General features: G+C 50.3%; 1 protein-coding gene across 3 annotated transcripts in view; it reads right to left on the bottom strand.

The window, feature by feature from the left end:
- The window catches only part of STYXL1 (serine/threonine/tyrosine interacting like 1), a 60797-nt gene that overhangs the window by 35246 nt on the left and 583 nt on the right, over positions 1 to 24968 (bottom strand). The window contains exons 1-4 of one of the 3 annotated variants that reach the window (XM_044232831.1): positions 24767 to 24941; positions 13363 to 13466; positions 4740 to 4801; positions 1375 to 1525 (exon numbers count right to left, since the gene is read on the bottom strand). In XM_044232831.1, coding sequence (XP_044088766.1) covers positions 1375 to 1525; positions 4740 to 4801; positions 13363 to 13465 — 316 coding nt within the window. In that variant the 5' untranslated portion in view covers position 13466; positions 24767 to 24941. Of the gene's footprint in view, positions 1 to 1374; positions 1526 to 4739; positions 4802 to 13362; positions 13467 to 17327; positions 17350 to 24766; positions 24942 to 24968 lie in introns of those variants that run through there. The other 2 variants (XM_044232832.1, XM_044232830.1) reach the window with 2 other exon arrangements.

The following is a 24968-nucleotide window of genomic DNA, read 5'->3' as shown; positions in this document are numbered from 1 at the left end:
CAGTCACAAGAGGCATGTGGCTGTCCCTGGCTCTCCCGCTCTTCTAGATGGCCTGCTCCGGGGGAAACCAGCTGCCGTGTCACAAGGCCATACAAGCGGTCCTACAGAGAGATCCAGGTGGCGGACCGAGGCCTCCCGGCCATACCCATGAGAGTGGGACACACCTTGCACACAGATCATCACAGCCCAGTCAGACCTTCGGAGGACAGTGACCTTGGCCACCATCTCAACTGATCTCAGGAGGCACACTGTACCAGAACCTGGTACTGTTAATTCATTAAGGTTTGCTCTATTAAGCTACTGAGTTTGGGGGTAATTCATTACATGGCAATAAACAGCTAACACATGTGGGACCTTGAGCGAGTTACTGCATGTGCCTTTCTGGGCCTCAGTCTCCCCATCTATAAAATGGGGGGTGTTATCTATTAGAGACCATTCTCCATGGCCTCTCAGGTTTCTAAGTGTCCTGTGAGCAAAGGTACTAGCTTTTCAAAAGTATCTATATATCAAAGAGCCTGGGAAGCTACACCATTTCTCCCTCAAGAGCCAGAGGCCAGCAGGCTTTCTGCCCACATAAAAAATTCAGGCCCTGGGAGCACCTGGGTGGCTCACTCGGCTAAGCATTGACTTCGGCTCAGGTCATGATCTCAGGGTCTTGAGATCGAGCCCCGCATCTGGCTCCCTGCTTGGCAAGAACTCTGCCCCTCCTCTTGCTGGTTCTCACGCTCTCTCTCAAATAAATAAAACCTTTAAAGAAAAAAAAAGATTTCAGGGTGCCTAGATGGCTCAGTGGGTTAAAGCCTCTGCCTTCAGCTCGGGTCATGATCCCAGGGTCCTGGGTTCGAGCCCCACATCGGGCTCTCTGCTCAGCAGGGAGCCTGCTTCCTCCTCTCTCTCTGCCTGCCTCTCTGCCTACTTGTGATCCGTCTGTCAAATAAATAAATAAAATCTTTTAAAAAAGAAAATATTTCAGTCCCCTGAGCTCAGAGCTCTCCTGTAATACAACCCACTATGTGGGTAGGTTTTCCTTGGCCCTCTTCCTGTCACCCTGTAAGAATGGGGGCTTAGGCACCAGGTCAGGGAAAGAACATTCCAGCTACCTTCACTGCTCTGAGTAATAAACTCCATCGACTGACCCAGGAGCCTCACGTCTTCTGGCAGCACTCGTGAGACGGAGACAGGCTCACCGGTCATCTTGCAAGGAAGGAAACCTCCCAGGCCCTCCCCTGTCCTTGGCATAACCCATTTCTCGGGGCCGTGTTCTGCAGACCCCAGGAGCTGACCCAGGGAGAGCCTCCGGTGTGGTTCCCGACGCGCCTCGAAAGGGCCAGACCACGGCCAGCTGCTGTTCCGGCCACGCGTGTAAAAACCTACCTCGTCTGCTCTTGTCCGAGATCTCCAGCTCCTCCTCCTCGGTCTCCCTTCTAAAGATGATCTCCAGCGTGCTGGTGTTGTTGTCGTACACCACACAGTGTCTCACGCACTCCAGATCCACGGACTCCGGGATGAGATACTCGTTCGCCCTCTAAAGAAACCGGAGGAGAGGTCTGTTGGCGGGTGGGTTCAGCGGGACACCTGCTCCCCGCACTCCGGCCCTGTGGGCATTTGGAAGGAGGACTGTGCCCTCCCCCCACCCCCACAACTATACACACAAGCCTGGAAGCACCGAGAAGGGACTGGAGAGTGCGCAGGAACGCGGAGCACCTTCCACGCCCGTGTGGCTATGAATATGGTCAGAGGGGAGGAAAGGGCAAGCAGGAAGCGGTGAGCAGCCGGGAGCGGCTGAGTTGCCAGGAAGGTGGGCCACGGGGGCAGGAACAATGTCCGGGACCTCAAAGGGTGTCCCAGAGCTCAAGGAGGCCTGGCTGGGTGGCAGCTAGGTGGTTAGTCTTCACACGTTTGCATGCTTCCCGAAGGCCCCCGCTACTCAGGGGCGCTGGGCCTGACCCTGTCCCTTGCACCCTTGTCTGGCGGACAAAGACGGCCCCGCAGAGGACGTGCAGGGGGGGGTAGGATGAGCTTCTGTCGATTCTACCACAAGGCAATCAAGCAAGGCCCGCGGAAGGACAGACCAGAAGGTTCTCTGGGATGGAGAGGGCAGGAGTCCTATTTGTCTGGAGGAAGGAGAGAGCAGGTGGGAGCAGGGTGTGCACGGAGGTTCCTGGGTGCGGAGCAGAACATGCACAAAGGGGAAGGGAGTGGAGGGGGGAGCGGGTGGGAGGGCAGGACGGACGTGGCTGGACACTCGCCCGTTCGCTCAGTAAGCGTAGGCTGAAGGTCTACACTTACGCCGTGGGGGGGTTCTGGAATACAGAGGTTCAAGGCGGCCCAGGAAACACCCAAGTTGGCCAGAGGACTCCGAAAGGCCACGGCGGGGCGGGAGGGATTGGAGCTGGGGCTGCAGGGGCCAGGGGAAACCTGCCGGATGGACCAGGGTGGGGAGAACGCTCCAGGCAGAAGGAACCGGCTTCTAGTGGTTCACGTTAGTCAACAAACCTGTGGAGCACATCCCAGATGCCAAGGACCAGATAGAGCCTCCGGGATGGAGACAAGCGAGATACGGCATCCCGCAACTCTGGGCTCCCAGCGAAAGGCCTGGAAGTCAGAGAGCAGCTCTCGGGGGGGCTGCACATACACTAGGTCCTAGACCGTTGGCGGGGGCGCCTGGGTGGCTCAGTTGGTGAAGCATCTGCCTCTGGCTCAGGTCATGATCCTGGAGTCCCTTGCTACTGCTCTCTCTCTTTCTCTCTCTTTCAAATAAATACTTAAAAAAATAAATAAGTGGGGGCACCTGGGTGGCTCAGTGGGTTAAAGCCTCTGCCTTCAGCTCAGGTCATGATCCCAGAGTCCTGGGATCGAGCCCCACATCAGGCTCTCTGCTCGGCAGGGAGCCTGCTTCCTCCTCTCTCTGCCTGCTTCTCTGCCTATTTGTGATCTCTGTCTGTCAAATAAATGAATAAAATCTTTAAAAAAAATAAAATAAATAAGTGCATATCAATTGTAGGGTATATTTCAATTTCAGAAATGTTCAAATATGGGGAGTGGGTCTGTGCATTTAGAACCAAGGAAATGCAGCCAGGGCAATGCTACTGAGGTGTGGGAGAGAGCGGAAATGTGCCTGCCGGGGACAGAGGCAGAGGATGCTGGCAGGAAAGTTGGGGAGGGGAGCCAAGAGGTGTCAGCCTGACTGAGCCCCAGAGAAGGTCTCTTCCAGGGTTGGGGGTGCTGCTGGAATCAAAGGGATCTGCAGATCTGGGAGTGGAACCAGAAACCAAGGGCCACACATGACAAAGGGGCTGGCTCTGCACAGGCTGCAGAAAGCAGAGAGAGTTCTGAAATGCGGATTAAGGGCTAAAGGTTGAAGCCAGACAGTTGAAACCCGCCCCCCAGGGGGGTGGGGTGGGGACAGTTTGGGAGAGGGGGGTCTTAGGCAGCAAGCTTATCCTGCAGTCAAAGGCTCTACAACTGAGCTATACCTCCAAGCAGCAGCGAGCTGACCCTGGAAAAATGCCTGAGCCAGGGCCCAGGCTCCCTGTCAAGCGGGCCGGGGGCAAAGGGCCAGAGAGTCATCCCAGTACAGCCGGCAGTGGGAAGCGCAGGGGTCAGTGTTGCCGGACTAAACTTTAGAAGCAAAACTGACAGGACGGCGGATCGCGGCTGGACAGCGGAAGCTGGAAGCCTGAGTGCGGTCTCTGGGCAGACAGGTGCACTGACAGATCTGAAGGAGACCAAGGACCAACCCGTGACTTTCTTCAGGCAGCGCCAGGAGAAAAAGGAAGCTGAACGAGGGACACAGAGGAGAAACCAGGGAAGACAGATGGACCTTGGGAGAAGGAGGCAGAGAATGCGGTCAGGACAGAGGACAGAGATGGATCCTAAGCCGAGGCTGCCCGGCTTGGTGATGACTGGAGAGAGAAGAAACCCCGTGGGGGTAGAGAAAGGGGGCTCACTGCAGGAACGCGGGGTGGGGGGGGACATGGTAACTGCGTGCAGGGCTCAGTCTTTCTTTAAAAAGGTGGAATAAGGGGCCCCTGGGTGGCTCAATCGGTTAAGCATTTGCCTCGGGCTTAAGTCATGATCCCAGAGTCCTGGGATCTCCTGGTAGGGCTCCCTGCTCAGCCGGGCGTCTGCTTCTCCCTTTCCCTCTGCCCCACCCCTGCTTGGGCAATCTTGTGCATACTTCCACACTGCCTCTCAAGTAAATATTTTTTTTAAAGGCGCATGGGGAAGGGGCAGGGAAGTGGGGAAGGGAAGTGGCTTCCATCTTTGGATTATAAATTTTTTAAGTTTATTTATACAAATAATCTCTGCCCAGTGTGGGGCTCCAACCTGCAACCCCAGATCAAGAGTTGCTTGCCTTCGGTCTGAGCCAATCTGGGTTATAGTAATTACCTCGATGCTTTCTTACTGTCTGTTCCATAAGTAGGACGGAAAACAATGAGCCAGGGGCATCTTGCATTCTGTTGTAGCCCCCAAGGTCTGGAACAGTGCTGGCCCGTCAAGGAATTAAATCAACATTTGCTCAGGGAAGCTGCTGGCCATGATGGGGGTGGTGGGGACACCTCGGGGAGCATGGGAGGGGCGTGGGAGACCAGCATCCCACCCAGGGGTGGTCCTACCTCTGCTGCCCACAGTGTCCCCCACCATGCTGCCTCCCAGATCTGGGATAAAATCTCCCATTGGCCCCCCTCATCAGATACCCAGCCCGCCCCATGGGCTTTCTGGCTCTGCCCCTCTACCTTCTTCACTCGATGGGCTGTGATCACGTGGCTTTCATCATACTCCCGTTTGGAACGCACGTCTAGAAAGGAGAAGTATTTAAGAGCCGTATTTGCAAAGCAGCGTATGACCAAACTACTTGGATTACTTGCACCATCCCCGACAGACATTTGTTTGGAAGTTAGGGGACAGTAATTGTCCATTTAGAACTCAAGGCACATGACTCCACAGTGGGAACATGAAACTCCTGTTTCTGCTCAGGTTGTGACATCAGGTTTTTGAGAGGACCTTATGTCAAGCTCCACGCTCAGCAGGAAGTCCGCTTGGGATTCTCTTTCCCTCTCCCTCTGCCCCTCCTCACCGCTCCCCAGCCCCCGCCACGAGTGCATGCTCTCTCTCTAATAAATCTTCAAAAAATAAGAAAAAATAAAACTCGAGGCATGTCGTTCCACTATTCTAGGCGACCCGCAGGACGACCCGCAGGACGCCTCTGCCCCATCATACCCATGCCTCCACATCCACTTAAGGGTAGTGAAATTTTGTATCTTTGATTTAAGGGAAGTTTTCTCTGAGGTCCAGAAAAGTGGGGAGGGGAGAAATCAAAGCCAGAGTGAGCTCATGTCCCCCTGGAATTTTAGATCCAAATTCAGACTCTAAAACCTAAGAACTGAGGTCCTAATGTCCCTGCTAGGGCAGAAGGTAGGACTGATGTCCTCAGAGTTTGGGGGGGATGTGGAACAGGGACAGAGTCTCATCCATAAATCCTAAAAAGGGAGGTTATGCAAAACATTGTTTAGTTTTGTCTTTTTAAGATTTTTAATTTCCACACCCAGCGTGAGGCTCGACCTCACAACCCAGAGATAAAGAATCGCATGTTCCACTGACTGAGCCCACCAGGGGCCCCGAAACATCATTCTTAAATTCAACAAGAGAAAAAAAACAACCTGATGGCAAGGTTGTTAAAATGGGCAAGGGGTGCCTGGGGGGCTCAGTTGGTTGGGTGTCTGCCTTTGGCTCAGGTCATGATCCTGGAGTCCCGGGATCAAGTCCCGCCTCAGACTCCCCACTCAGCAGGGAGTCTGCTTCTCCCTCTGCCCTTCACCCCCCCTCTCCCTGGCGCTCTCTCTCTCTCAAATAAAAATGGGCAAAAGATTTGAACAGACACAGCACACTACGGAAGATACGCAGGTGGCAGACAAGCCTCAGAAAATACACTGCACATCTATCCTCAAAGAAATGCAAATGTAAACAATAAAGAGACCCCTACACGCCTCTTGAACATCAAAAATCCAAAAAGCCATCACCACCAAAAGCTGGTGAGGATGTGGAGCAACAGGAATTCTCATTCACTGCTAGTGGGAACACAGAACCATAGTCACTATGGAAGACCGGTGGGCAGTTTCTTTCTTTCTTTTTTCTTTTTAAGAATTTATTTGACAGGCAGAGATCACAAGTAGGCAGAGAGGCAGGCAGAGGGAGAGGGGGAAACAGGCTCCCCACTGAGCAGAGAGCCTGATGCAGGGCTCGATCCAGGACCCTGAGACCATAACCTTAGCCAAAGGCAGAGGCTTTAACGCACTGAGCCACCCAGGCGCCCTGATTGGGCAGTTTCTAACAAAACTCAACAAACTCTTATCAGCCATTAAGGTCCTTGATATTTACCCACATTAGTTGAAAATCTATGACCACAATTGTTTAGGACAGCTTTTTTCGTGATGGTCAAATGTTCAAAGCAAGGAAGAGGTCCTTACGTAACTGAATGGAGAAACCGTGGTACATCCAGACAATGGGATAGTACCGACCATGCGCACACACGCCCGCGCACACGCGTGCACATGCACGCCCAGAGCGATCAAGCCAGGAAAAGCCATGGAGGGGAGTTAAATGCGTTTGGAAGTGGAAGGAGTCAGTTTCAGGCCACCTGCTGCAGGGTTCCAACTAGAAGACATTCCTGAAAACACAAAGCCGTACAGACAGGAAAAGGATTGGCGGTTGCCAGGGGTTAGTGGGGGGAGTGGGGGAGGGAGTCATATGCTGAGCACTCGGGATTTTTAGGACGGTGAAACTATTCTGTAGGATCTGGCCATGATGAACACACATCCACCACCCATGTGTTAAAACCCAGAGAACGCACGACACTAACCGGACTGGAAACTCGGGGCTTTGGGTGATAACGAGGGCCCAGTGTATTTTCCTCCACTGTAACGGTGCTCTGACAGGGGCTGAGGATAGTCAGAGAGGCCGTGCTGACGCGGGTGGACAGAGGGACTTAGGAAATCTCTGCACTTTCTGCTCAATTTTGCTGTGAACCTAAAACGGCTCCCCAACATAGTCTATTTCTTTAAAAAAATAAAAATAAAAAAGATGTAAAAAAGCACTAACCAAAAAAGAAAATATGGGCAGACCTAATCCTAATAAAATTAAGAATGTCTACCGTTTCTCATCAAAATACAACATTAAGGGGCGCCTGGGTGGCTCAGTGAGTTAAGCCTCTGCCTTCGGCTCAGGTCATGATCTCAGGGTCGTGGGATCGAGTCCCGCATCGGGCTCTCTGCTCAGCAGGGAGCCTGCTTCTCTCTCTCTCTCTCTCTCTCTCTGCCTGCCTCTCTGTCTACTTGTGATCTCTAAAATCTTTAAAAAAAAAAATACAACATTAAGAAGGTGAGAGGGCAGGGGTTCCTGGGGGGGCTCAGTCAGTCAAGCATCAGGATCTCAAGGCCGTGGAATCAAGTCCCGGAATCCCTGCCGAGTGGGAAGTCTGCTGATCCCTCTCCCTCTGCTCCTCCCCCCTGTTCATGCTCGCTCGCTCTCTCTCTCTGTCTCTCAAATAAATAAATAAAATCTTTGGGGCGCCTGGGTGGCTCAGTCAGTTAAGCGTCTGCCTTCTGCTTGCGTCATGATCCCAGGGTCCTGAGATAGCGCCCTGCCTTGGGCTCCCTTGCTCAGCAGGGAGCCTGCTTCTCCTTCTCCCTCTGCCACTCCCCCTGCTTGTGCTCTCTGGCTCTCCATCTGTCAAAAAAGTAAATAAAATCTTTTAAAAATAAAATCTAAAAAAAAAAAAGGTGACAAGGCAAGCCACAGAGTGAGAAAAAGATCTGCACTAAAGTAACAAAAGACTTGTATCCAGAGTTTTTCAGTGGCTGAAAAAAAACAAAAACAAAGACAAAAAACAAAAAACAAACCAGTAACAAACACTTCAGACATCTAAAGATACCTGTTTTTTTTTTAAAGATTTTATTTATTTATTTGACCGACAGAGATGACAAGCAGGCAGAGAGGCAGGCGGAGAGAGAGGAGGAAGCAGGCTCCCCGCTGAGCAGAGAGCCCGATGCGGGACTCGATCCCACGACCCTGGGATCATGATCTGAGCTGAAGGCAGAGGCTTTAACCCACTGAGCCACCCAGGCGCCCCATAAAGATACCTTTAAGACATCTTTAGACACAGCTTAAGGCCACAGCCCGGGTCTGGCCCAGCTCCCCTGACAGTGCTGGTCTGAAAAAAACTCAAGGCTACCAAAAGAACTTTCTCTTTGTCCCAGCCAACACCCGAAGATAGGGCCCCTGCCTCCCAGCCTCCCCGGAGCTCCCGGGTAGGAGCTTAACTTTAACAAAAGCCACTTAGCCAACCCAGATCCCCTCCCCTTCTAATTGTTCACTCCCCCAGTCCCCTGAGCCCCACTCCCTTCCTCCTCCCACTCCTTCACTCCCCCTTAACTAAGCCAGTCCCCTCTGCACAAACCCAAGCAGCCTTGGTTCACGCTGGACTCTTTCCTATTGAAACAGTCCGTTCCTGATTAAAATCTGTCCTTACCTCTTTCTATTTTTTATTTAAAAATCAATCAACATAGAGTGTATTATTAGTTTCAGAGATGGAGTTTAGGGATCCAGAACAGAGGGCACGGAACACGCAGTGCCCTCCTTAATGCCCATCCCCCCAGTTACCCCATCCCCACCCCCACCCCGCTCCTCTCCCCGCCAGCAGCCCTCAGTTTGTTTCTTAGAGTTAAGAGTCTCTTGGTTTGTCTCCCTCTCTGATTTCACCTTCTTCTTCCCCTCCCTTCCCCTATGTTCATCTGTTGGGCTTCTTAAATTCCACAGGAGTGAAATCACAGATTTGTCTTTTTCTGACTGCCTTATTTCGCTTAGCTTAATGCCCTCTAGTTCCATCCACATCGTTGCCAATGGCAAGGTTCCATTCTTTTGGATGGCTGAGTCAGAGGCCACTACACATGCATACGCACACACGTACACATGTGCACACACACCTACACGCACACGACTTTATCCACTCATCTGCCGATGGACATCTGGGCTCTTTCCATACTTTGGCTGTTGTGCACATTGCTGCTGTAAACACTGGGGTGTCTGCACCCCTTCAAATCACTATGTTCGTATCCTTCCTGTAAATACCTGGTAGTGTTTTTACCACTTTAAACCACAGCCTGCCTTTGTTACACTTGATGTAGCAATGAAAACGAACCAACCACTTGTAGCTACATACAACAGTAGCAGTGAATTTTAACAATATAACCATGAGCAAAAGAAGTCAGATACATGATCTGGATGGTTTAAAAAAAACACAAGCAAAACCGAGCAGAGTATACCATAAGCTCATTCCATCCCTTCATTTAAATGTGAAAATCAGAAATCACGGTAAGCCAAATCTAACAGTGTTCGCAAAATACACGATGATCAAAATACATCATGATCTACATAACACACTATGCCATACTAGGAAAGCACACGGAGGTATTAGGGGAGAAAAACTGTATGTTCCTTTCCACAGACGCTGTTAAAATCAGAAATGGAGCGCAGCCTTGCAAACTCCCTGAGTGGGCCAAACCAGGTCATGCAAACAAAGCTTAATTCAGTTTATTTTACAAGGCTAACTTGACCTGGATCGTTTCTTATGTCTCTGGAAAGAACAAGCAAGCTTTGAACCGTTTCTCAAGGTCGGGAAGAGGGAACCACTGAAAATTGTAATATTGCAACAAATCCCTGAAAAATAAATCCTCACGGCTTTCTCACTATGAAGCTCGATCACAAACATACCCCTAAGCCTCATCCCACAGTCTGGGCTGAATGGTCCCCGTTTGTAAACCGTCTCTTTGGTGTGTATGCAATTATTATTATTATTATTTTTTTACTAACTACTACTTTAATGATTCATTGGTTTTGCTTTCACTGTTTTGAACCTCCTATGGCACACAGAAAATTTCAATTCACAATGCGAAAAAAAAAAATGTCCTTAGTAAGTTAGGTATATACAAGAACTTCCTTAACCTGATGGGGAAAACTACTGAGTGGCTACACCAAACATCACAGTGATGGGTAAACGGAGAAACAAGACAAAACTTATGGTCACTGTGTCTCTGTAACACCACAATGGGGAGCCCAGGGCACAGCAGTGCAGTGACAGAAGGAAAGAACTGCAAGAACCTAAAAGAACTGGAACCGTCATTATATGCAGATAAATAGGATTGTCCATATAGAAAATCCAACAGAGGGCGCCTGGGTAGCTCAGTGGGTTAAAGCCTCTGTCTTTGGCTCAGGTCATGATCTCAGGAATAGAGCCTGGAATAGAGCCCCACATCGGGCTCTCTGCTCCACAGGGAGCCTGCTTCCTCCTCTCTTCTCTACCTGCCTCTCTGCCTACTTGTGATCTCTGTCAAATAAATAAATAAAAATCTTAAAAAAAAAAAAAAAGAGAGAGAGAGAGAGATAAGGCATTTCAATTGAACAAAAATTCTCCCAACTATTCAACCCAGGCATTAATTTCCTGAGTTTTGGCCAATATTTATTTGTATACATTAATTGTCATAAAAACAGTAATTTTGAAATTTTTTTGACTTTTTTAGTGGCTAAAGATGTCACACATTGTTGTTCTAACTTCTGTTAAGTTTTTTCTAGAAATAACATTTATGTTGAACAGTAATACTCTAGACCAATATGTAAATATTTATATAGGTCTCCTTGGAAGGATGCTTTTCAGCTTGTTTGCAAAAAGGCAGACCTCTGACAGCATGCTAATGGGTCGACAAAGAAATGAAGCAAATCAAAAGGGCAGTTCTCTTCACTACAGTAGTTTCTTTCGTCGAATATTGCATGTAAAAGTTTGCGAGCAAATGAAACACGCAGGTTCAATACACTGATTTTGATCTTCCCGTCTTCTAAGTCCAAATCTGTATTTCATAGATTCTTCGTTTTTAATGGATATAGTAAATTCAGAGCTCTCAGTTTTCATTTTGCAATAGATCAACGACTAGGCTCTACGTTGAAGGGACTTTTATCTCAAATACCAACCGTCAGTAATTTTTCCCGCCGATTTCAGTGCATCTACTTCCTAAATCATAGTGTTAAATCATGTATTTGAGAAAACGCTTTCTTCATAGGCGGTTACGGTCCATATTCAGCTACTCAGCTGAATCAAAAACTAAGTGATATTTGGAAACTGCAGAGCTGGAGGGAGGAGGCATGATTAATCCTTCAGATGATACAGACTAGAAAGCTTCAGAACAAACTCGGGACAAGAGAAGTGGTAGAGTTGTTGGCTGACCCGCTACAATGTCCCATAAATACAGCCAGAAAGGACGGGGCGCCTGGGTGGCTCAGTGGGTTAAAGCCTCTGCCTTCCGCTCGGGTCATGATCCTGGGGTCCTGGGATCGGGCCCTGCATCAGGCTCCCTGCTCAGTGGGAAGCCTGCTTCCCCTCCCCCTCTCTCTACCTACCTGTGATCTCTGTCAAATAAATAAATAAAATCTTTAAAATAAAAAAAAAATTATGAGATACGACCTCCCTCCTATTAGAATGATTACGGTCACCCCAAAACCAGAAAACAACAAGTGTTGACAATGACGTGGAAAAATGGGAAACGTGTGAACCCCTGGGCTCACGTAACCACGGAAAAACGGTAGGGCAGCTCCTCGGACTTTACTAACAGAATTACCATAGGACCCTGCGATTCCGTTTCTGGTTTATGTGCCCTAAATAACTAACTAAAAGCCAAGGTCTCAGAAGTATTTGTACACCCACGATCATAGCATTATCATCCACAACAGCGAAGATGTGGAAATAACCCCAGTGTCCGCTGATAAATAAACGGATGGAGGAAAAGGCGGTATATCCGCACAATGGAATATTAGTCAGCCTTAAAGAGGGAGACAGCAAAACGCTACCATAGGACAAACCTCAAGGACATCACGACGCTCAGTGAAATAAGCCAAAAGACAAATACTGTATGATACCACCTACGTGCCCTACAGCCGTCAAAATCATAGAGACAGAAGGGAGAATGGGAATCTCCAGGGGATTAAGGGATTGAGGAAGGACCGTAAGTACTTAATGGGTACAGAGCTCATTTCCGAGTTTACAAGAGAAGAGTTACAGAGCGGGAAAGTGGTGCCCATAAGGCGGTAAAACATGCACATGTTTAACACCTCTGAATTGTACATTTGAAAGTTGGTATTTTGGGGGTGCCTGGGTGGCTCAGTGGGTTGGGCCTCTGCCTTTGGCTCAGATCATGATCTCAGGGTCCTGGGATCAAACTTCGCATCGGGCTCTCTGCTCAGCCGTAAGCCTGCTTCCTCCTCTCTCTGCCTGCCTCTCTGCCTACTTTGGATCTCTCTCTCTCTCTGTCAAATAAATAAATAAAATCTTTTTTAAAAAACGTTGCTACATTTTATGTGTATTTTATCACAATTTTTTTTAATTAGGGGGAGCAAACATTACGGCACAAGTTCACACCAATCAGACTGCAAAAATTCTAAAGGCTGACAAAACCAGGTAAGGGTAGGTTTGTTTCCTACACAGCGGACGGGAATGCAGACGGATACAATCTCTTGGGAAGGCAACTGGACAACGTAATGAAGCGTAATTTGCAACTTGCAATTCCATTTCTAGGGAGGTATCCGGAAGAAACTCCTGCATGTAAATAAGAGGTCAAGGGTCTCCCGGGCAGTGCCGCACTGTTCTGAACAGAAACACAAATGCCAGCAGCACGCCACAACTGATTAGGAATGGGTACTGCCCCAACTCACAGTTAAAACAGATCTTCCCATTTAGATTTGGGGGGAACTTCAAGAAAAAGCAAGCTGCAGAGTAATTGTACATGATGGTACAATGTGTGTAAATGTTTAAGCCTCACATTTTGGGATGCCTGCACATATATAATAAAAAGGTAAGAAATACAGAAGATGTCATCTTTGGGGGAGGAGAAGCAATGGGATTGGGATGGGGGGCACAAAAGAGGGGTACATATCTATGCGTAACATTTATTATGTTACACCTGGGCAATGGGTACATGGGCATTTACTAGCCTTACTATGTAGGTGTTAGATGTTTGAGATGTTTCACTCAATAAGAACACACATCTTCCAAGAACTTCTACATTTCATCTGGAGTTCATTCCATGTCAAGTGACAATTAGCGGTAGCATTTTAAGCAAAAGAGTTTTCCAAAGTCATTTATTCCCCAAGTCTCATAAGTTTGTTGCTTTACCTAAAATGGTATTGGAAGGGCACTGAACACAACATAGTTTGTGTGTGTGTGTGGTTGCTTTACCTAAAATGGTATTGGAAGGGCACTGAACACAACATAGTTTGTGTGTGTGTGTGTGTGTGTGTGTGTGTGTTTAAGGCACTTACCCAATAAGCAGAGATAGTTGGGTTCAGTCAGTCGGGATAGTTTCATGACCTGATTCAGGATGTTGTAAAGTTCTGTCGGTTCACACAACACCAAACCAGCCATCCTATTGGGATGAACAAATAACATACAAGTTTAGTATCGCTTTCTTTTTTTTTTTTAATATTTTATTTATTTTACAGAGAGAGAGAGATCACAAGCAGGCAGAGAGGCGGGCAGAGGGGTGGGGGGAAGCAGGCTCCCCACTGAGCAGGGAGCCCGATGCGGGGCTCGATCCCAGGACTCTGAGATCACGACCTGAGCCGAAGGCAGAGGCTTAACCCACTGAGCCACCCAGGCACCCCTAGCTTTCTATTTGAAATGAATGGTGCCAAAGATACCGGATTAAACTCCTTTACACACCTTCGGACAAAGATGGAAGTAATCACGCGGGGGATCAGGCAAGCTTCAAGAATAAGTAGTAAGAGGTGTGCTGAGCAGAATAATGGGCTGAATGCAACATGTAGGCGCCAGCCAGAGAAATACCAAATGGGCTATAACACCGTCAGCGATTCATTTCCTCTTTCAGCAAATAGTGACTGAGCACTTACTGTGTGCCAGGTCCCGGAAATAACTGGTAAACTAGACCCAGCCTCGTGAAGTTTACAGCCCAGCATGGAATATGGACACCGCACCCAAAAAACCACATTATACACAGGAACAGGGCTACCGAAGAAGCAGCCATTGTCGGATGCGCTAACAGGAGGGCATCATCTAGTTGAGGCTGTTAGCAGTCAATTCCCAGACAGCCCTCTCTAGCTGAGCCTCCTGAATCAGGAGGCTACGCCAAGACTAAGCTGGGTAGAGAAGGAAGAGAGGGTGAAGCAAGCAAGAACATTCAGTACTCGGGAGAATCTACAGGAGGCTGGTGCGGTGACCACCGCTGGGAGAGAGTGATGAGCGAAGTCCCTGGGGCAAGGCCTTATAGGCTTAGGATAAGGATGGCGGCAGTCAAGTTTGGGTAAGAAAATCGCTGATGTGTACTGATAGAACTGCCCAGCCAGCCCAGGCTCTAGCTCCTGACCACAGGGCTGCCCTTACTTGCAATCCTGGTTCCCAAGCACATCTGGCCTCTGGTGCCCCAAGACACGGAGTGGAGAGGGCTGGGGCCACGCAGCCACTTCCTACAAGGAGGCTACCTGTTAGCAGGGTGGGGAGCTACAGAGAGCTGCCTAGTGGGGCTGTGGTGGGGGATGGGCATGTGGGAGAGAAGGGAAGTCAAGGGTTAATCTTGCTCAAAACGGTGAGGGCTCCTGGGAAAGGTCAACCACTCAACATGGGCCCCGGGATCCTTCTCAGGAACTCAGACTTCGGTTCTCAGCCTCCCCTCCAACATGGTCCATTTCAGCCTCCACATGGATCATTCCCATTAGCGGGCAAACCTCCTCTGTACCCATCTCCGTTCTCCTGTACAGAGACACGGCTCACTGCCTTCAATGCCTCCCCTCCAAACCCTCCTAGCGGTGCCACTTACTGTGGGCTGCCTGACCGTGGGGAGTAATTAGCCTCTCTGTGCCTCGGTTTCTACCTCTGTAAAATGGGCGGAATAGTAATATTGCCTGTTCTGTAAGGCCACGCTAACAGAACCTCCCTGTTGGGTGTGGATTGAGGAAAGCACACATGAGACATTCTGATCAGGGAAGAAATACAACCTTCTCCGCTGGAGCTTCTAACCCATCAGACCACAGGAACCGCTTTTGTCAAGGTCAGCAACCACGTCTGTCTTGCCTAAGCCATTTGTTGCTTCTCTCTGGGCTTGAAGGATGGAGTCTGTCCACACTACACCCGGTTTAGCTTCCCTCCTTCCCACTCTCCACCTCCAGGACACTCCCCTCAGTGGTCCGTGTGGCAAGCTCTACCTCCTCACATGAGGCAGGTCCTGGGGCTGTCCTCTCTCTCCTTCCCCGTCTACACTCGCTCTAGGACAGGGCTCTCCACCTCAGCACCACTGGCATTCGGGGCCAGGTAATTCCGTGCTGTGGGGGGTACAGCAGGATTCCTAGCAGCACCCCTGGCCTCCAACCGGTAGCCAATTTCCCCCAACCCGGGTGTAACCACCAAAGATGTTTCCAGATGTCGCCAGATGTCCCCTGGCAGAAGGCGGCAAGTCACCCACAACTGGAGAACCACCGCCCTAAGATCTAGAGCCTAAGGGACCTGAATCCCATTTGTATACCAGGGAGTCCCAAATCGTAGCCCTTACTTGATGTCTCCACAGATCTGGACCCCACCCGGATGTCTCATGGGCATCTCAAATGCAATACCGCCAAAACAGAACTTTCCATCCACACGAGCCCCCGCCTCCAATACCGGTGTTTCCCTTTTCTCAGCCTCGGAGGACAGCACCATTATCTACCCAGTTGCTCAAGTCCACACCCTGAATTCCTCTTTTCCTTGGCCTCTCGCACCCCATCGATTAGCTTCAGTACTTAAATATATTCCAAACCCAGCACTTCGCTGCAGCTCCAGGGCTAACATCCTAGACTAGGGTACTGTCCTCTCTCTCAGAGGATGTCATACTTCCTGCTTCCGGTTTTCTCCCTACAATCTAATCTTTACGTGGCCACCACCATCCGACATTACTGCACTCATTGGTTTGCTTATCATCAATCTTCACCCACTGGAATGTATGGGTCATAAGGACAGGGACCTTGTCCTCCTTGTTCACAGTATCCCCACCCAGTGCCCAGGATTTCTGGTGCACAGTAACACTCAAGAAGCATGCACGGAATGAGTAAATCCTTAGTCACCATTCCTGCCTTCTTCACTGATGGGGTCCCCTTGACTTGATGCCACACCCACCGATACCACTGGAGGATTGTACCTGAGGACCTCCCCACTCCCACCCCAGTCAGATCCCAGATCCTCTGTCCCTGAAAGAAAGCCCAGTGCTCAGGGCATTTGGGAGGCCGTGGGTCGAGGAGAGAGGACAAACTTTGGATCTAGTCCTACAGCTTCCGTAAGCCAACGGAAAGGCTGGCTCCTAACCTATCCCATCCCTAGCTCAGAGCCCATCCTCAAACTCCCACCTGCTTTCTCCCCACTAAAGCCTCCATCCCTTTATTCACTAGTGGGGGAAGGGATGGTCTTCAGGCATCCAGGGGTCAAGCCAGCTCCGGGAACCAACTCCTCCAGACTTCTTTCCTTCCCAAAAGAAGCACTCTTCCTGGTCAAGCAAGGACAGCCCTCACCTGCTGATAAAGGAGGAGAACCGTTCCTAACCTAACAACACAGTTCGGAGAGAGGATGCAGCCCTGTGAGCTGAGATCGGGGTGCTGCTAGCCTGGGCAGGTGGAGGACGGAGTGCTCACACCGCCTCCCCTTCAGCGCTACTCCAAACTCTACAAGGTTTCAGATGTTCCTGGCTCTGCCATTTGCGTCCTAAGAATACTTGGACGCTGAGCTTCTACATAGACCATTAAACTAACATTGACAGGTTTCTGCCAAAGGTATTTTCCTTGGTGAGCTCCGTTAAGCCAATTTAATTCCTTGATTTCATATTTCACCGTTACCCCATTCTGACTTTTTTTTACTTTCAATTTTGTTTAGCCAAAATCAGTTTTCCTAAGCTCAAGTCTTTTTCTTGTGTGGATTTCACAATAAAAATTTGATGACTTTTTTTTACTTTCAATTTTGTTTAGCCAAAATCAGTTTTCCTAAGCTCTAGTCTTTTTCTTGTGTGAATTTCACAATAAAAGATTTGATGCCTTAGGGACGCGTGGGTGGCTCAGTGGGTTAAGCGTCTGCCTTCAGCTCAGGTCATGATCTCGGGGTCCTGGGATTAAATCCCACATCAGGCTCCTTGTTCAGCGGGGAGCCTGCTTTTCCCCCTGCTTGTGTGCTTGCGCACTCTCTGCCAAATAATCTTTTAAAAAGAGAGAAAAAAGATTTGGTTCCTTAGTCAGATTCTCATGCTGGCAGCACTGACCTGGTACGGTTTCTGCCACTGTTTTATATGTAGTGACTTTCCTCGTGACCTGTTCAAAACAGTAGCGTCAAAGTGGCAAGTTGAAGATAGCTCCCTGTGGATTCTTTTGAGCACAGATGGCACTCGGAGGCTTTCAGGAGGGGTTCAGTGTGATGCTCCTTGCAGGTGAATGGGGCAGGCAGATGGGAAGAGTGGCCAGAGGGAGCACTTTGAAGATCTGGCATCATGGGGTCAGAGAGACTGACCTTCCTATGAACTGACCAGTCTGGAAATCCACACAGCTTTTTGGATGGCAAGCAAAGCCACGAACTCTATCGGGAGAGCCAGGGGCCAGCAACAGCCTGGTCCTTGCATACTGGACATCCACTGGTAGGAAAGTTCTTTACCCTCCCCTGCAGGGAACTGGCCTATCTCCAAACCAGGAGGTTTGTGTGTGGCTGTTGGCCCAGAGCTGTCTGGACACGGCCGGGCTGCTGAACGCAACTCAGTGAGAACACATGTCTATATTTGGGGAACACAAGCCATCCAGGGAAGGGATGTTTCCTTAAGGGTCAGCATGGCCAGAAATGAAGCTGGAAACTGGCCAGACCCAGCCCTTCTTCCCTCCCTGGCCTTGACCAACACATGAGGCCTTCCCATTCTGACTGATGGCACAGCTGTCAGAGGCCAGGCCTCCCATCAGGCCTCTCAAAGGACTTCCAGGACAGAGAGCCTGATCTACTGCTCAGCCGCAGGCAGTCTGGGCGGACACAGCTGATGGCCATTTGCTTCCAGAAGAGAGGAGAGGCACAATGTTCCTGGAGAAGCCAGGCCGTAAGCTTTACTTTGGGCTCTGGGCTCAGGCTGAGCAGGGACTAGGGGACTGCAGAGACAGGGTTCAGGATCCAGAGATAACCCCACTATGCCCCAGCACTCTGTATGAAGCAGACGGCCAAAGCTTAATACAGGGACAGACTTCAACACGCTCGCCTGAAAAGGGAGGCAGTTGACATGGAATTCTACTGGAAAGGCTGTAGGAAGGTTATGTCGAGATGACCAACACCAACTGTCCGGCACGGGCAGGAGCTTAGGAAACAGGTAACCCTTTACTTCTACCTTAACTCTCTCCTCCCAGCTTCGCCCAGCAGCCTCCAATAGCTACAAATCCCACAGAGAGCACCATTCAGAGACTCTTAGGCCAAGGAGCAGGACAGGGGCTGGCCATATTTGTAAGTGGACGGAGCTCTGGCTGCTGCCTGAGGGGCAGGCTCCCCTGGGGATCTGGGATCCTGGGATCCAGCTGACACCTTCCTTGTGGCCTGAACCTTGGCAAAGCTAGAGAACATAACTGCAGGCTAGAGCACCCCTGAGCTGTGGAGGTCGGAAGTGGCCTCGCTATCAGTCTCTCGGTTCAGAGAAGCACCCGGTCCTATTGTTCGGGATCGCTAGTATCTCTGGATTTCAGAAGCAACAGGTTTGGGCCAGAGGCCCAGACCCAGGCGCTTCCCCATCCCTGTCCCTTGCCTTCTATCTTGCCTTTGCTTCCATGTCCCCAAACCTAGGCGCACTACACACCTGAGAGGGACCCCTTCAGTCCTGGGAGAGTGTGTTCCACGCAGTTCACCTGGCAGGCACAGGGGCCAGTCAACTCTAATGAGGTCTCCCAAAGGCCGTGACCATGACATCTGGTCTCACCTCCTCCAACTCTGCCCTCAGCACTTGCTTCTCCTCTGCGCCTTGATCAGGCTTAGGCCGCACCCTCCGCTCCCCTGACACAGATCCTCAGCCCTGACCAGCCTCTGGACTTGGCTTTGCTCCAAGTTCCTTGACCTCTGACTGATCTGGGAGACCAAAGGCTCTGGTCCTGACCCCGATCTTCTCCGCTCTTGGGAGCTCCTCCTGGTGCTTCCTGCTGCCTCTGCCCCTGCTAGGCCACCACTGCCCACTTGTTCCGCTGGAATGTATCTCGGAAATCAAATCCTTGGGCTTCCGGCAGGCACGAGCCACAACGTGGCTACTTAAAGCTATTTACCCAAATACAGTTCCATTTTAAAATATCCTAGAGCACCTAGCGAAAAATAAAACTCCTGTGCAAGGTGGAATGATTACCACCTTTCTGACTTTTCACTAGCTCCAAGGATCTGAAAGAAGAGGTTTAAAATATCACTTTAAAATATCACTCTTAACACTCTTCTGCAAAGAAGACATCCAGACGGCCAACAGACCCAAGACAAAGTGCTCCACATCACCCGGCATCAGGGAAATACAAATCAAAACCACAATGAGATACCAGCTCACACCAGTCAGAATGGCTAAAATGAACCAGTCAGGAAACAACAGATGCTGGCGAGGATGCGGAGAAAGGGGAACCCTCCTACACTATTGGTGGGCATGCAAGCCGGTGCAGCCACTCTGGAAAACAGCATGGAGGTTCCTCAAAAAGTTGAAAATAGAGCTACCCTACGACCCAGCAATCGTACTACTGGGTATGAATCCTAAAGATGCAAACGTAGTGATCCAAAGGGGCACGTGCACCCAAATGTTTATAGCAACAATGTCCACAATAGCCAAACTATGGAAAGAACCTAGATGTCCATCAACAGATGAATGGATAAAGAAGAGGTGGTATATATACACAATAGAATACTATGCAGCCATCAAAAGAAATGAAAGCTTGCCATTTACGACGATGTGGATGGAACTAGAGGGTATTACGCTGAGCGAAATAAGTCAATCAGAGAAAGACAATTATCATATGATCTCTCTGATATGAGGAATTTGAGAGGCAGGGTGGGGGTCGTGGGGGCTAGGGAAGGAAAAAAATGAAACAAGATGGAATCAGGAGGGAGACAAATCATAAGAGACTCTTAATCTCAGGAAACAAACTGAGTGTTGCTGGGTGGTGGCGGGCCAGGGATAGGGTGGCTGGATCATGGCCATTGGGGAGGGTATGTGCTATGGTGAGTGCTGTGAACTGTGTAAGATTCACACACCTGTACCTCTGGGTCAAATAATACATTATATGTTAATAAAAATAACAAAAAAATAAAGCACATCACTTGAGTTTCGATTTTAGGGTTGAAGATAAGGCAGGTTAGCATATACTGGCATCGCAGCAAGAACAGGATAGTCTGTAACCGTGGTCCAAGCTTACTGTAAGGCACAAAGCGGTCAGCAGATGTGGGGTGTGTGGCTTGCCTATGTGCGGAGTAGGGCAAGGAGGGGGTTGGTGTACTCGCACGTGTGTACAAAAATACATCAGAACAGACGAAAATGAAACTATGGGGATAGGAATCAGGAAGTAGCAGTCCTGGGGGACTGCTGGAAAGGAGCATGAAGGAACTTTCTAGAACAATGAAAATGTTCTACAGATTGTTTTGCGGGGTGGTGGTTAACGGCGTAAATTGTCAAAACCATCCAACTGAACACTTAAAATCTGTATACTGTATTGTATGTAAACTATGTGGCCATAAAAAGGAATCCCAGGTAGATCCAGGTGCCTCTGTGTTCAGGGACACGAGTATGCAGGTGTGTGTGGATAGGAGCCTGGGTGTGTAGCCCTACCTACGCACGGATGACCTTGGTGTGGGGTCTGGGCTGTGGGAACCATGTGGACTTGGACACACATAAAGTACACCCTGCAGAATTCAGCTCAGCCTCCACAGCTACCAGCAAATGTCTGTCTCGCTGCTCATTTGCCCAGAATTTTCCCAATTGCTGTTAACTATTATCCAAACCTCCTCAGCCCTCCTTGGGTCCCCATGGAGCAACTTCTCTCATTTCCTGGTTCTTGCTCGGGAGGGGTAAGGCCCCTGAGTGTGAACCACCCGCCTCGGCCAGCTGTCCCTGGGGGTGGTAGGGGTGAGGGGGCTTCACGCTTCCTCCTGGAATTCCACCTAAACCTTCTCTCCTTTCGGCAATTTCAAAGCTTTCTCCCTCCATTAGCATCCTTCTGAATTCCAGCACTAATAAGCCTTAGCTTTCTTGAAACAATTCATGAAACCAGAAAACCCTCCCAATAGCTTGGCCTGCGCCCCCTTGGAGCTAGTGTAGGCAGAGAGGCTGGTGCTGGAAAAGTCTGAGGCTGGCTACCTGGAGAGGCAGAGGCGTTTGAAATGCCCTACACAACACATCCCCAGGATCGTTGGGGCAAAGGAGGCATAAGTGTTTCCTGTATATCAAATACGGGCAAGTGAGGCAGTCAACCAGAAGCCATTGTAAAGAGACTTTGCCCAAGACTTGCCACCTGGGGGAACGGTCGGTCAGCTGCAGGTAGTACAGAATTCCAGAAACCAGGGGCTGAAGGAACAATGGAAAGCAGCGAGACTGAGGCATCACCACCTACGTCAAAGGTACCGCACCCCAAAAGCCCCACATGGAGGGGATCAGCTACAAATTCCTGTCCAGCTCAGAATACTAATTCCACATGACAGGGGGAACTTGCCTTCCTCCATCTCTACTCCTACAACCTCCAAGGCTCCGAAGCCACAGTCTAACGGGGGAGGAGGGGCTGTGAGGAAGCAAGATGGGGAAATGGAGAAGCCCAGCACCTTCCCCTCCAAGAGCAGGAGCCTAAAGCAAGCTTGAGAGGGGAAGAGAAGTTTTGACACTGAATCAAGTTGAGATTTGACAACTGATGTAAACTGGACATTGAGGCAATTACGAGTCTGTTCTCGTGCCTCGGTGTGACCCAAGAACAGGAAAAGAAATCAAGCAAGAGGGGTGCCTGGGTGGCTCAGTTGTTTAAGCCTCTGCCTTCGGCTCAGGTCATGATCTCAGGGTCCTGGGATCGAGCTCCGCATCGGGCTTTCTGCTCAGCGGGGACTCTGCTTCTCCCCACTCTCTTTCTGCCTGCCTTCTGCCTACTTGTGATCTCTATCAAATAAATAAATAAAAATCTTTAAAAAAAGAAATCAAGCAAGAATGTGTGGGAAGATAACAAAGCTGTTTTAGGACTGCAAGGGGCTTCCTAAACATGTTCAGTGTTAAGTACACATGCTTTGCAAAGTCAGAGTCAGTGCTTAATACAGTACACATGCTTTGCAAAGCAGTCAGTGCTTAATACAGTAGCTGTTAATACAGTTAGGAACCATCTTGGGATGGAAAGGGAAGCAGCTGGGAACTGAATGTGAGGCTGGTTTTCCGAACAGTCAAGTCATTTGGGGTGGTCTCAGTAGAGCACTTGGCAGGGATGGGGAAGGACTTGAACCCCCGGTGCTGGCAGTGAGCCTGAGAATCCAGGATTCTGTCTCATGGCCTCCCCTCTCCCCTTTACAGAGATGCCTTTGTCCCTACCCTCTCTTCGGCATTTAGTCCCACATTTGATGTTTGGAGTAACTACCCATCTGCCCGCTGGTAGTTCTATGTGGACGACTCACCATCACTTCCAATCCAAACCATGTAAACGGAACTCTTTACCTTTTCCTCCAGCCAGCTCTCCTTCCCCACATCCCCAAATCCCATTTCTACACGTAGATAACTTCTCTCAGCCTGATGTTCTTCATCCCTTATGTTCATTGCTTAAACCCAGATAGGCACAGACTAATCAATTCTCTCCTGGAGACTTCTTCCTCATTTGCCCTACTCCCTCCATTTCTATGGCCACCATCATAACTCAGGTCTTTCTCTCCTAAGACAGCCTCCTGAACAATCTCGCTGCCCTCTGTATCTTTCCACTGGAAGCCTTGGCACATCAAGATCAATCCGATCTTCCTCATAGACCCGGTGGCCTCATAAAGACCTTTGATAAACACTTGCTGCCCCAGGAATAAAATACAAGCTTCTCAGCGAACCTTTGGAGGTCCTGCACGCCCTGCTTTGGCCAGCCTTATCTAAAACTATACAACTCTTCCAAAACAGAGACCCACTCTCGGCCCGATGCTGTGGCTGGACATAAAGACTCAGAGAGGACAGACATTATCCGACCACAAGGAACTCTCAGTTCCAGTGGTTAAGACGTAGGGTAAGTGATGAAGCAGAGACCAGTGTTAAGATAAAGGACGTTGCTCCTCTGCATGTCCCCCACTCCCAGAGAGGATCTGTTCACCATCCATAGACTTGGGTTTTTCCACCCCTAGGTTTTTTTTTTTTTTTTTATTTGAGAGAGAGAGAGTGTGAGAGAGAGCATGAGCGAGGAGAAGGTCAGAGAGCGAAGCAGACTCCCCATGGAGCTGGGAGCCTGATGTGGGACTCGATCCCGGGACTCCAGGATCACGCCCTGAGCCGAAGGCAGTCGTCCAACCAACTGCGCCACCCAGGCGTCCCTCCACCCCTAGGTTTGACTTTGGGCTCTTCTCAGCTAAACACTTGAACTCCCATGCCCAGGTGAGGAAGATCTCGCCCTCCTGCAGCTGAATGGTCCCCCGGAGTAACTCCTTCCTGAATGTCTCTACCTCCCTGTTTGATCCTGAGGTGGTTCTCACATGGCCCCCACCCCAAATGTGGACTAGATGCACCTTCTGGGGCACCTGGGTGGCTCCGTGGGTTGGGCCTCTGCCTTTGGCTCAGGTCATGATCTCAGGGTCCTGGGTGCCCTGCATCGGGGGGGGGGGGGTCTCTGCTCAGCAGGGAACCCGCTTCCCCCTCTCTCTCTGCCTGTCAAATAAATAAATAAAATCTTTAAAAAAAAAAAAAGATGCACCTCCTTTCGTTCCCACCACAGCTCTTAACTTCCCTAGTGTTGCCCCAATCATGCTGCCTTGCAACATAGGTCTCCCCCGCATAGACTCAGCTCCTTAGAAGGCAGAAAATGGGGCAGATCTTGTGAAACCACCGGCCTGCGGCACACTCCTCTGCCACCACCTGCCTGAACTCCTTGAGGAATTCGGTATTTCCAGATAATTGATGAGATGGGGGTGGGGTGGGGTGGGGAAACAAAGCTTCTAATTCAACTTGTCAATGTAAACGATACATTCCTAGTGAGCCAGAACCGCAGCTTTGCGTTTCCATTAGGATCAACTCAACAAATCCAGCCCCAGGTCCTTCCGCACCTAAAGCTGCAACAATGTGGCTGCGCAGACCGGAGGAGCAGGGGCCGGGGGACCATGCAAGTTACCACCTAGATACCAGGCTCCTCGTCTTGTAACACGAGGCTGCTCTCCCGCAAACTCGTGGAGCAGGGCCTGGCCCTCCGTGCTGCGTCCGCCATTCTCACTGGCGGGGTCTGTGCAGGTCCCGTGCCCCCAGAGGGACGAGGGCACTGGCTGCTGGGCGGTGCGGGGTAGGAGGATGGGGGGAGGGGCGCTTTGCCCCGAAATGACTGATCACAGGGGACCCCATCCTCCCACTCCACCCCCAAAACTCAACCTCCTCTCCGCACGCTCCTTCCCAGAGCCTTCCGGAGCCAGGAGCAGGAGGGGTGGTCTGGGCTGAGGTGCAGGGCCCGGACCGCACCCACTCCGCCTGGCCCGCAGCACGACCTTGACCTGTCTCCTTGTCAGAGCCTGTGTGTGGAGCCCCACCTGGAAACGGCTCCTCTAAGGCTCTTCCAGCCTAAATCCCGTCCTCTTCCACCTGTCTGGTGCGGACTGTCCCTCCCACTCGCGACCGCGTCTCCCCCAGCGACCGCACGGAACGCGAGGCGCGCTACGACCCAGCCCGGACCACGCTCCCCGTGCGCAGGAAGCGGCCCTGCACCTGCCTCTTCGCGGAGCCCCGGCGGAC

This window comes from Neovison vison, chromosome 14 (assembly GCF_020171115.1).
Source record: "Neovison vison isolate M4711 chromosome 14, ASM_NN_V1, whole genome shotgun sequence".
NCBI classification, from domain to species: domain Eukaryota; kingdom Metazoa; phylum Chordata; class Mammalia; order Carnivora; family Mustelidae; genus Neogale; species Neogale vison.
This window is presented reverse-complemented; position numbering and strand designations above follow the sequence as displayed.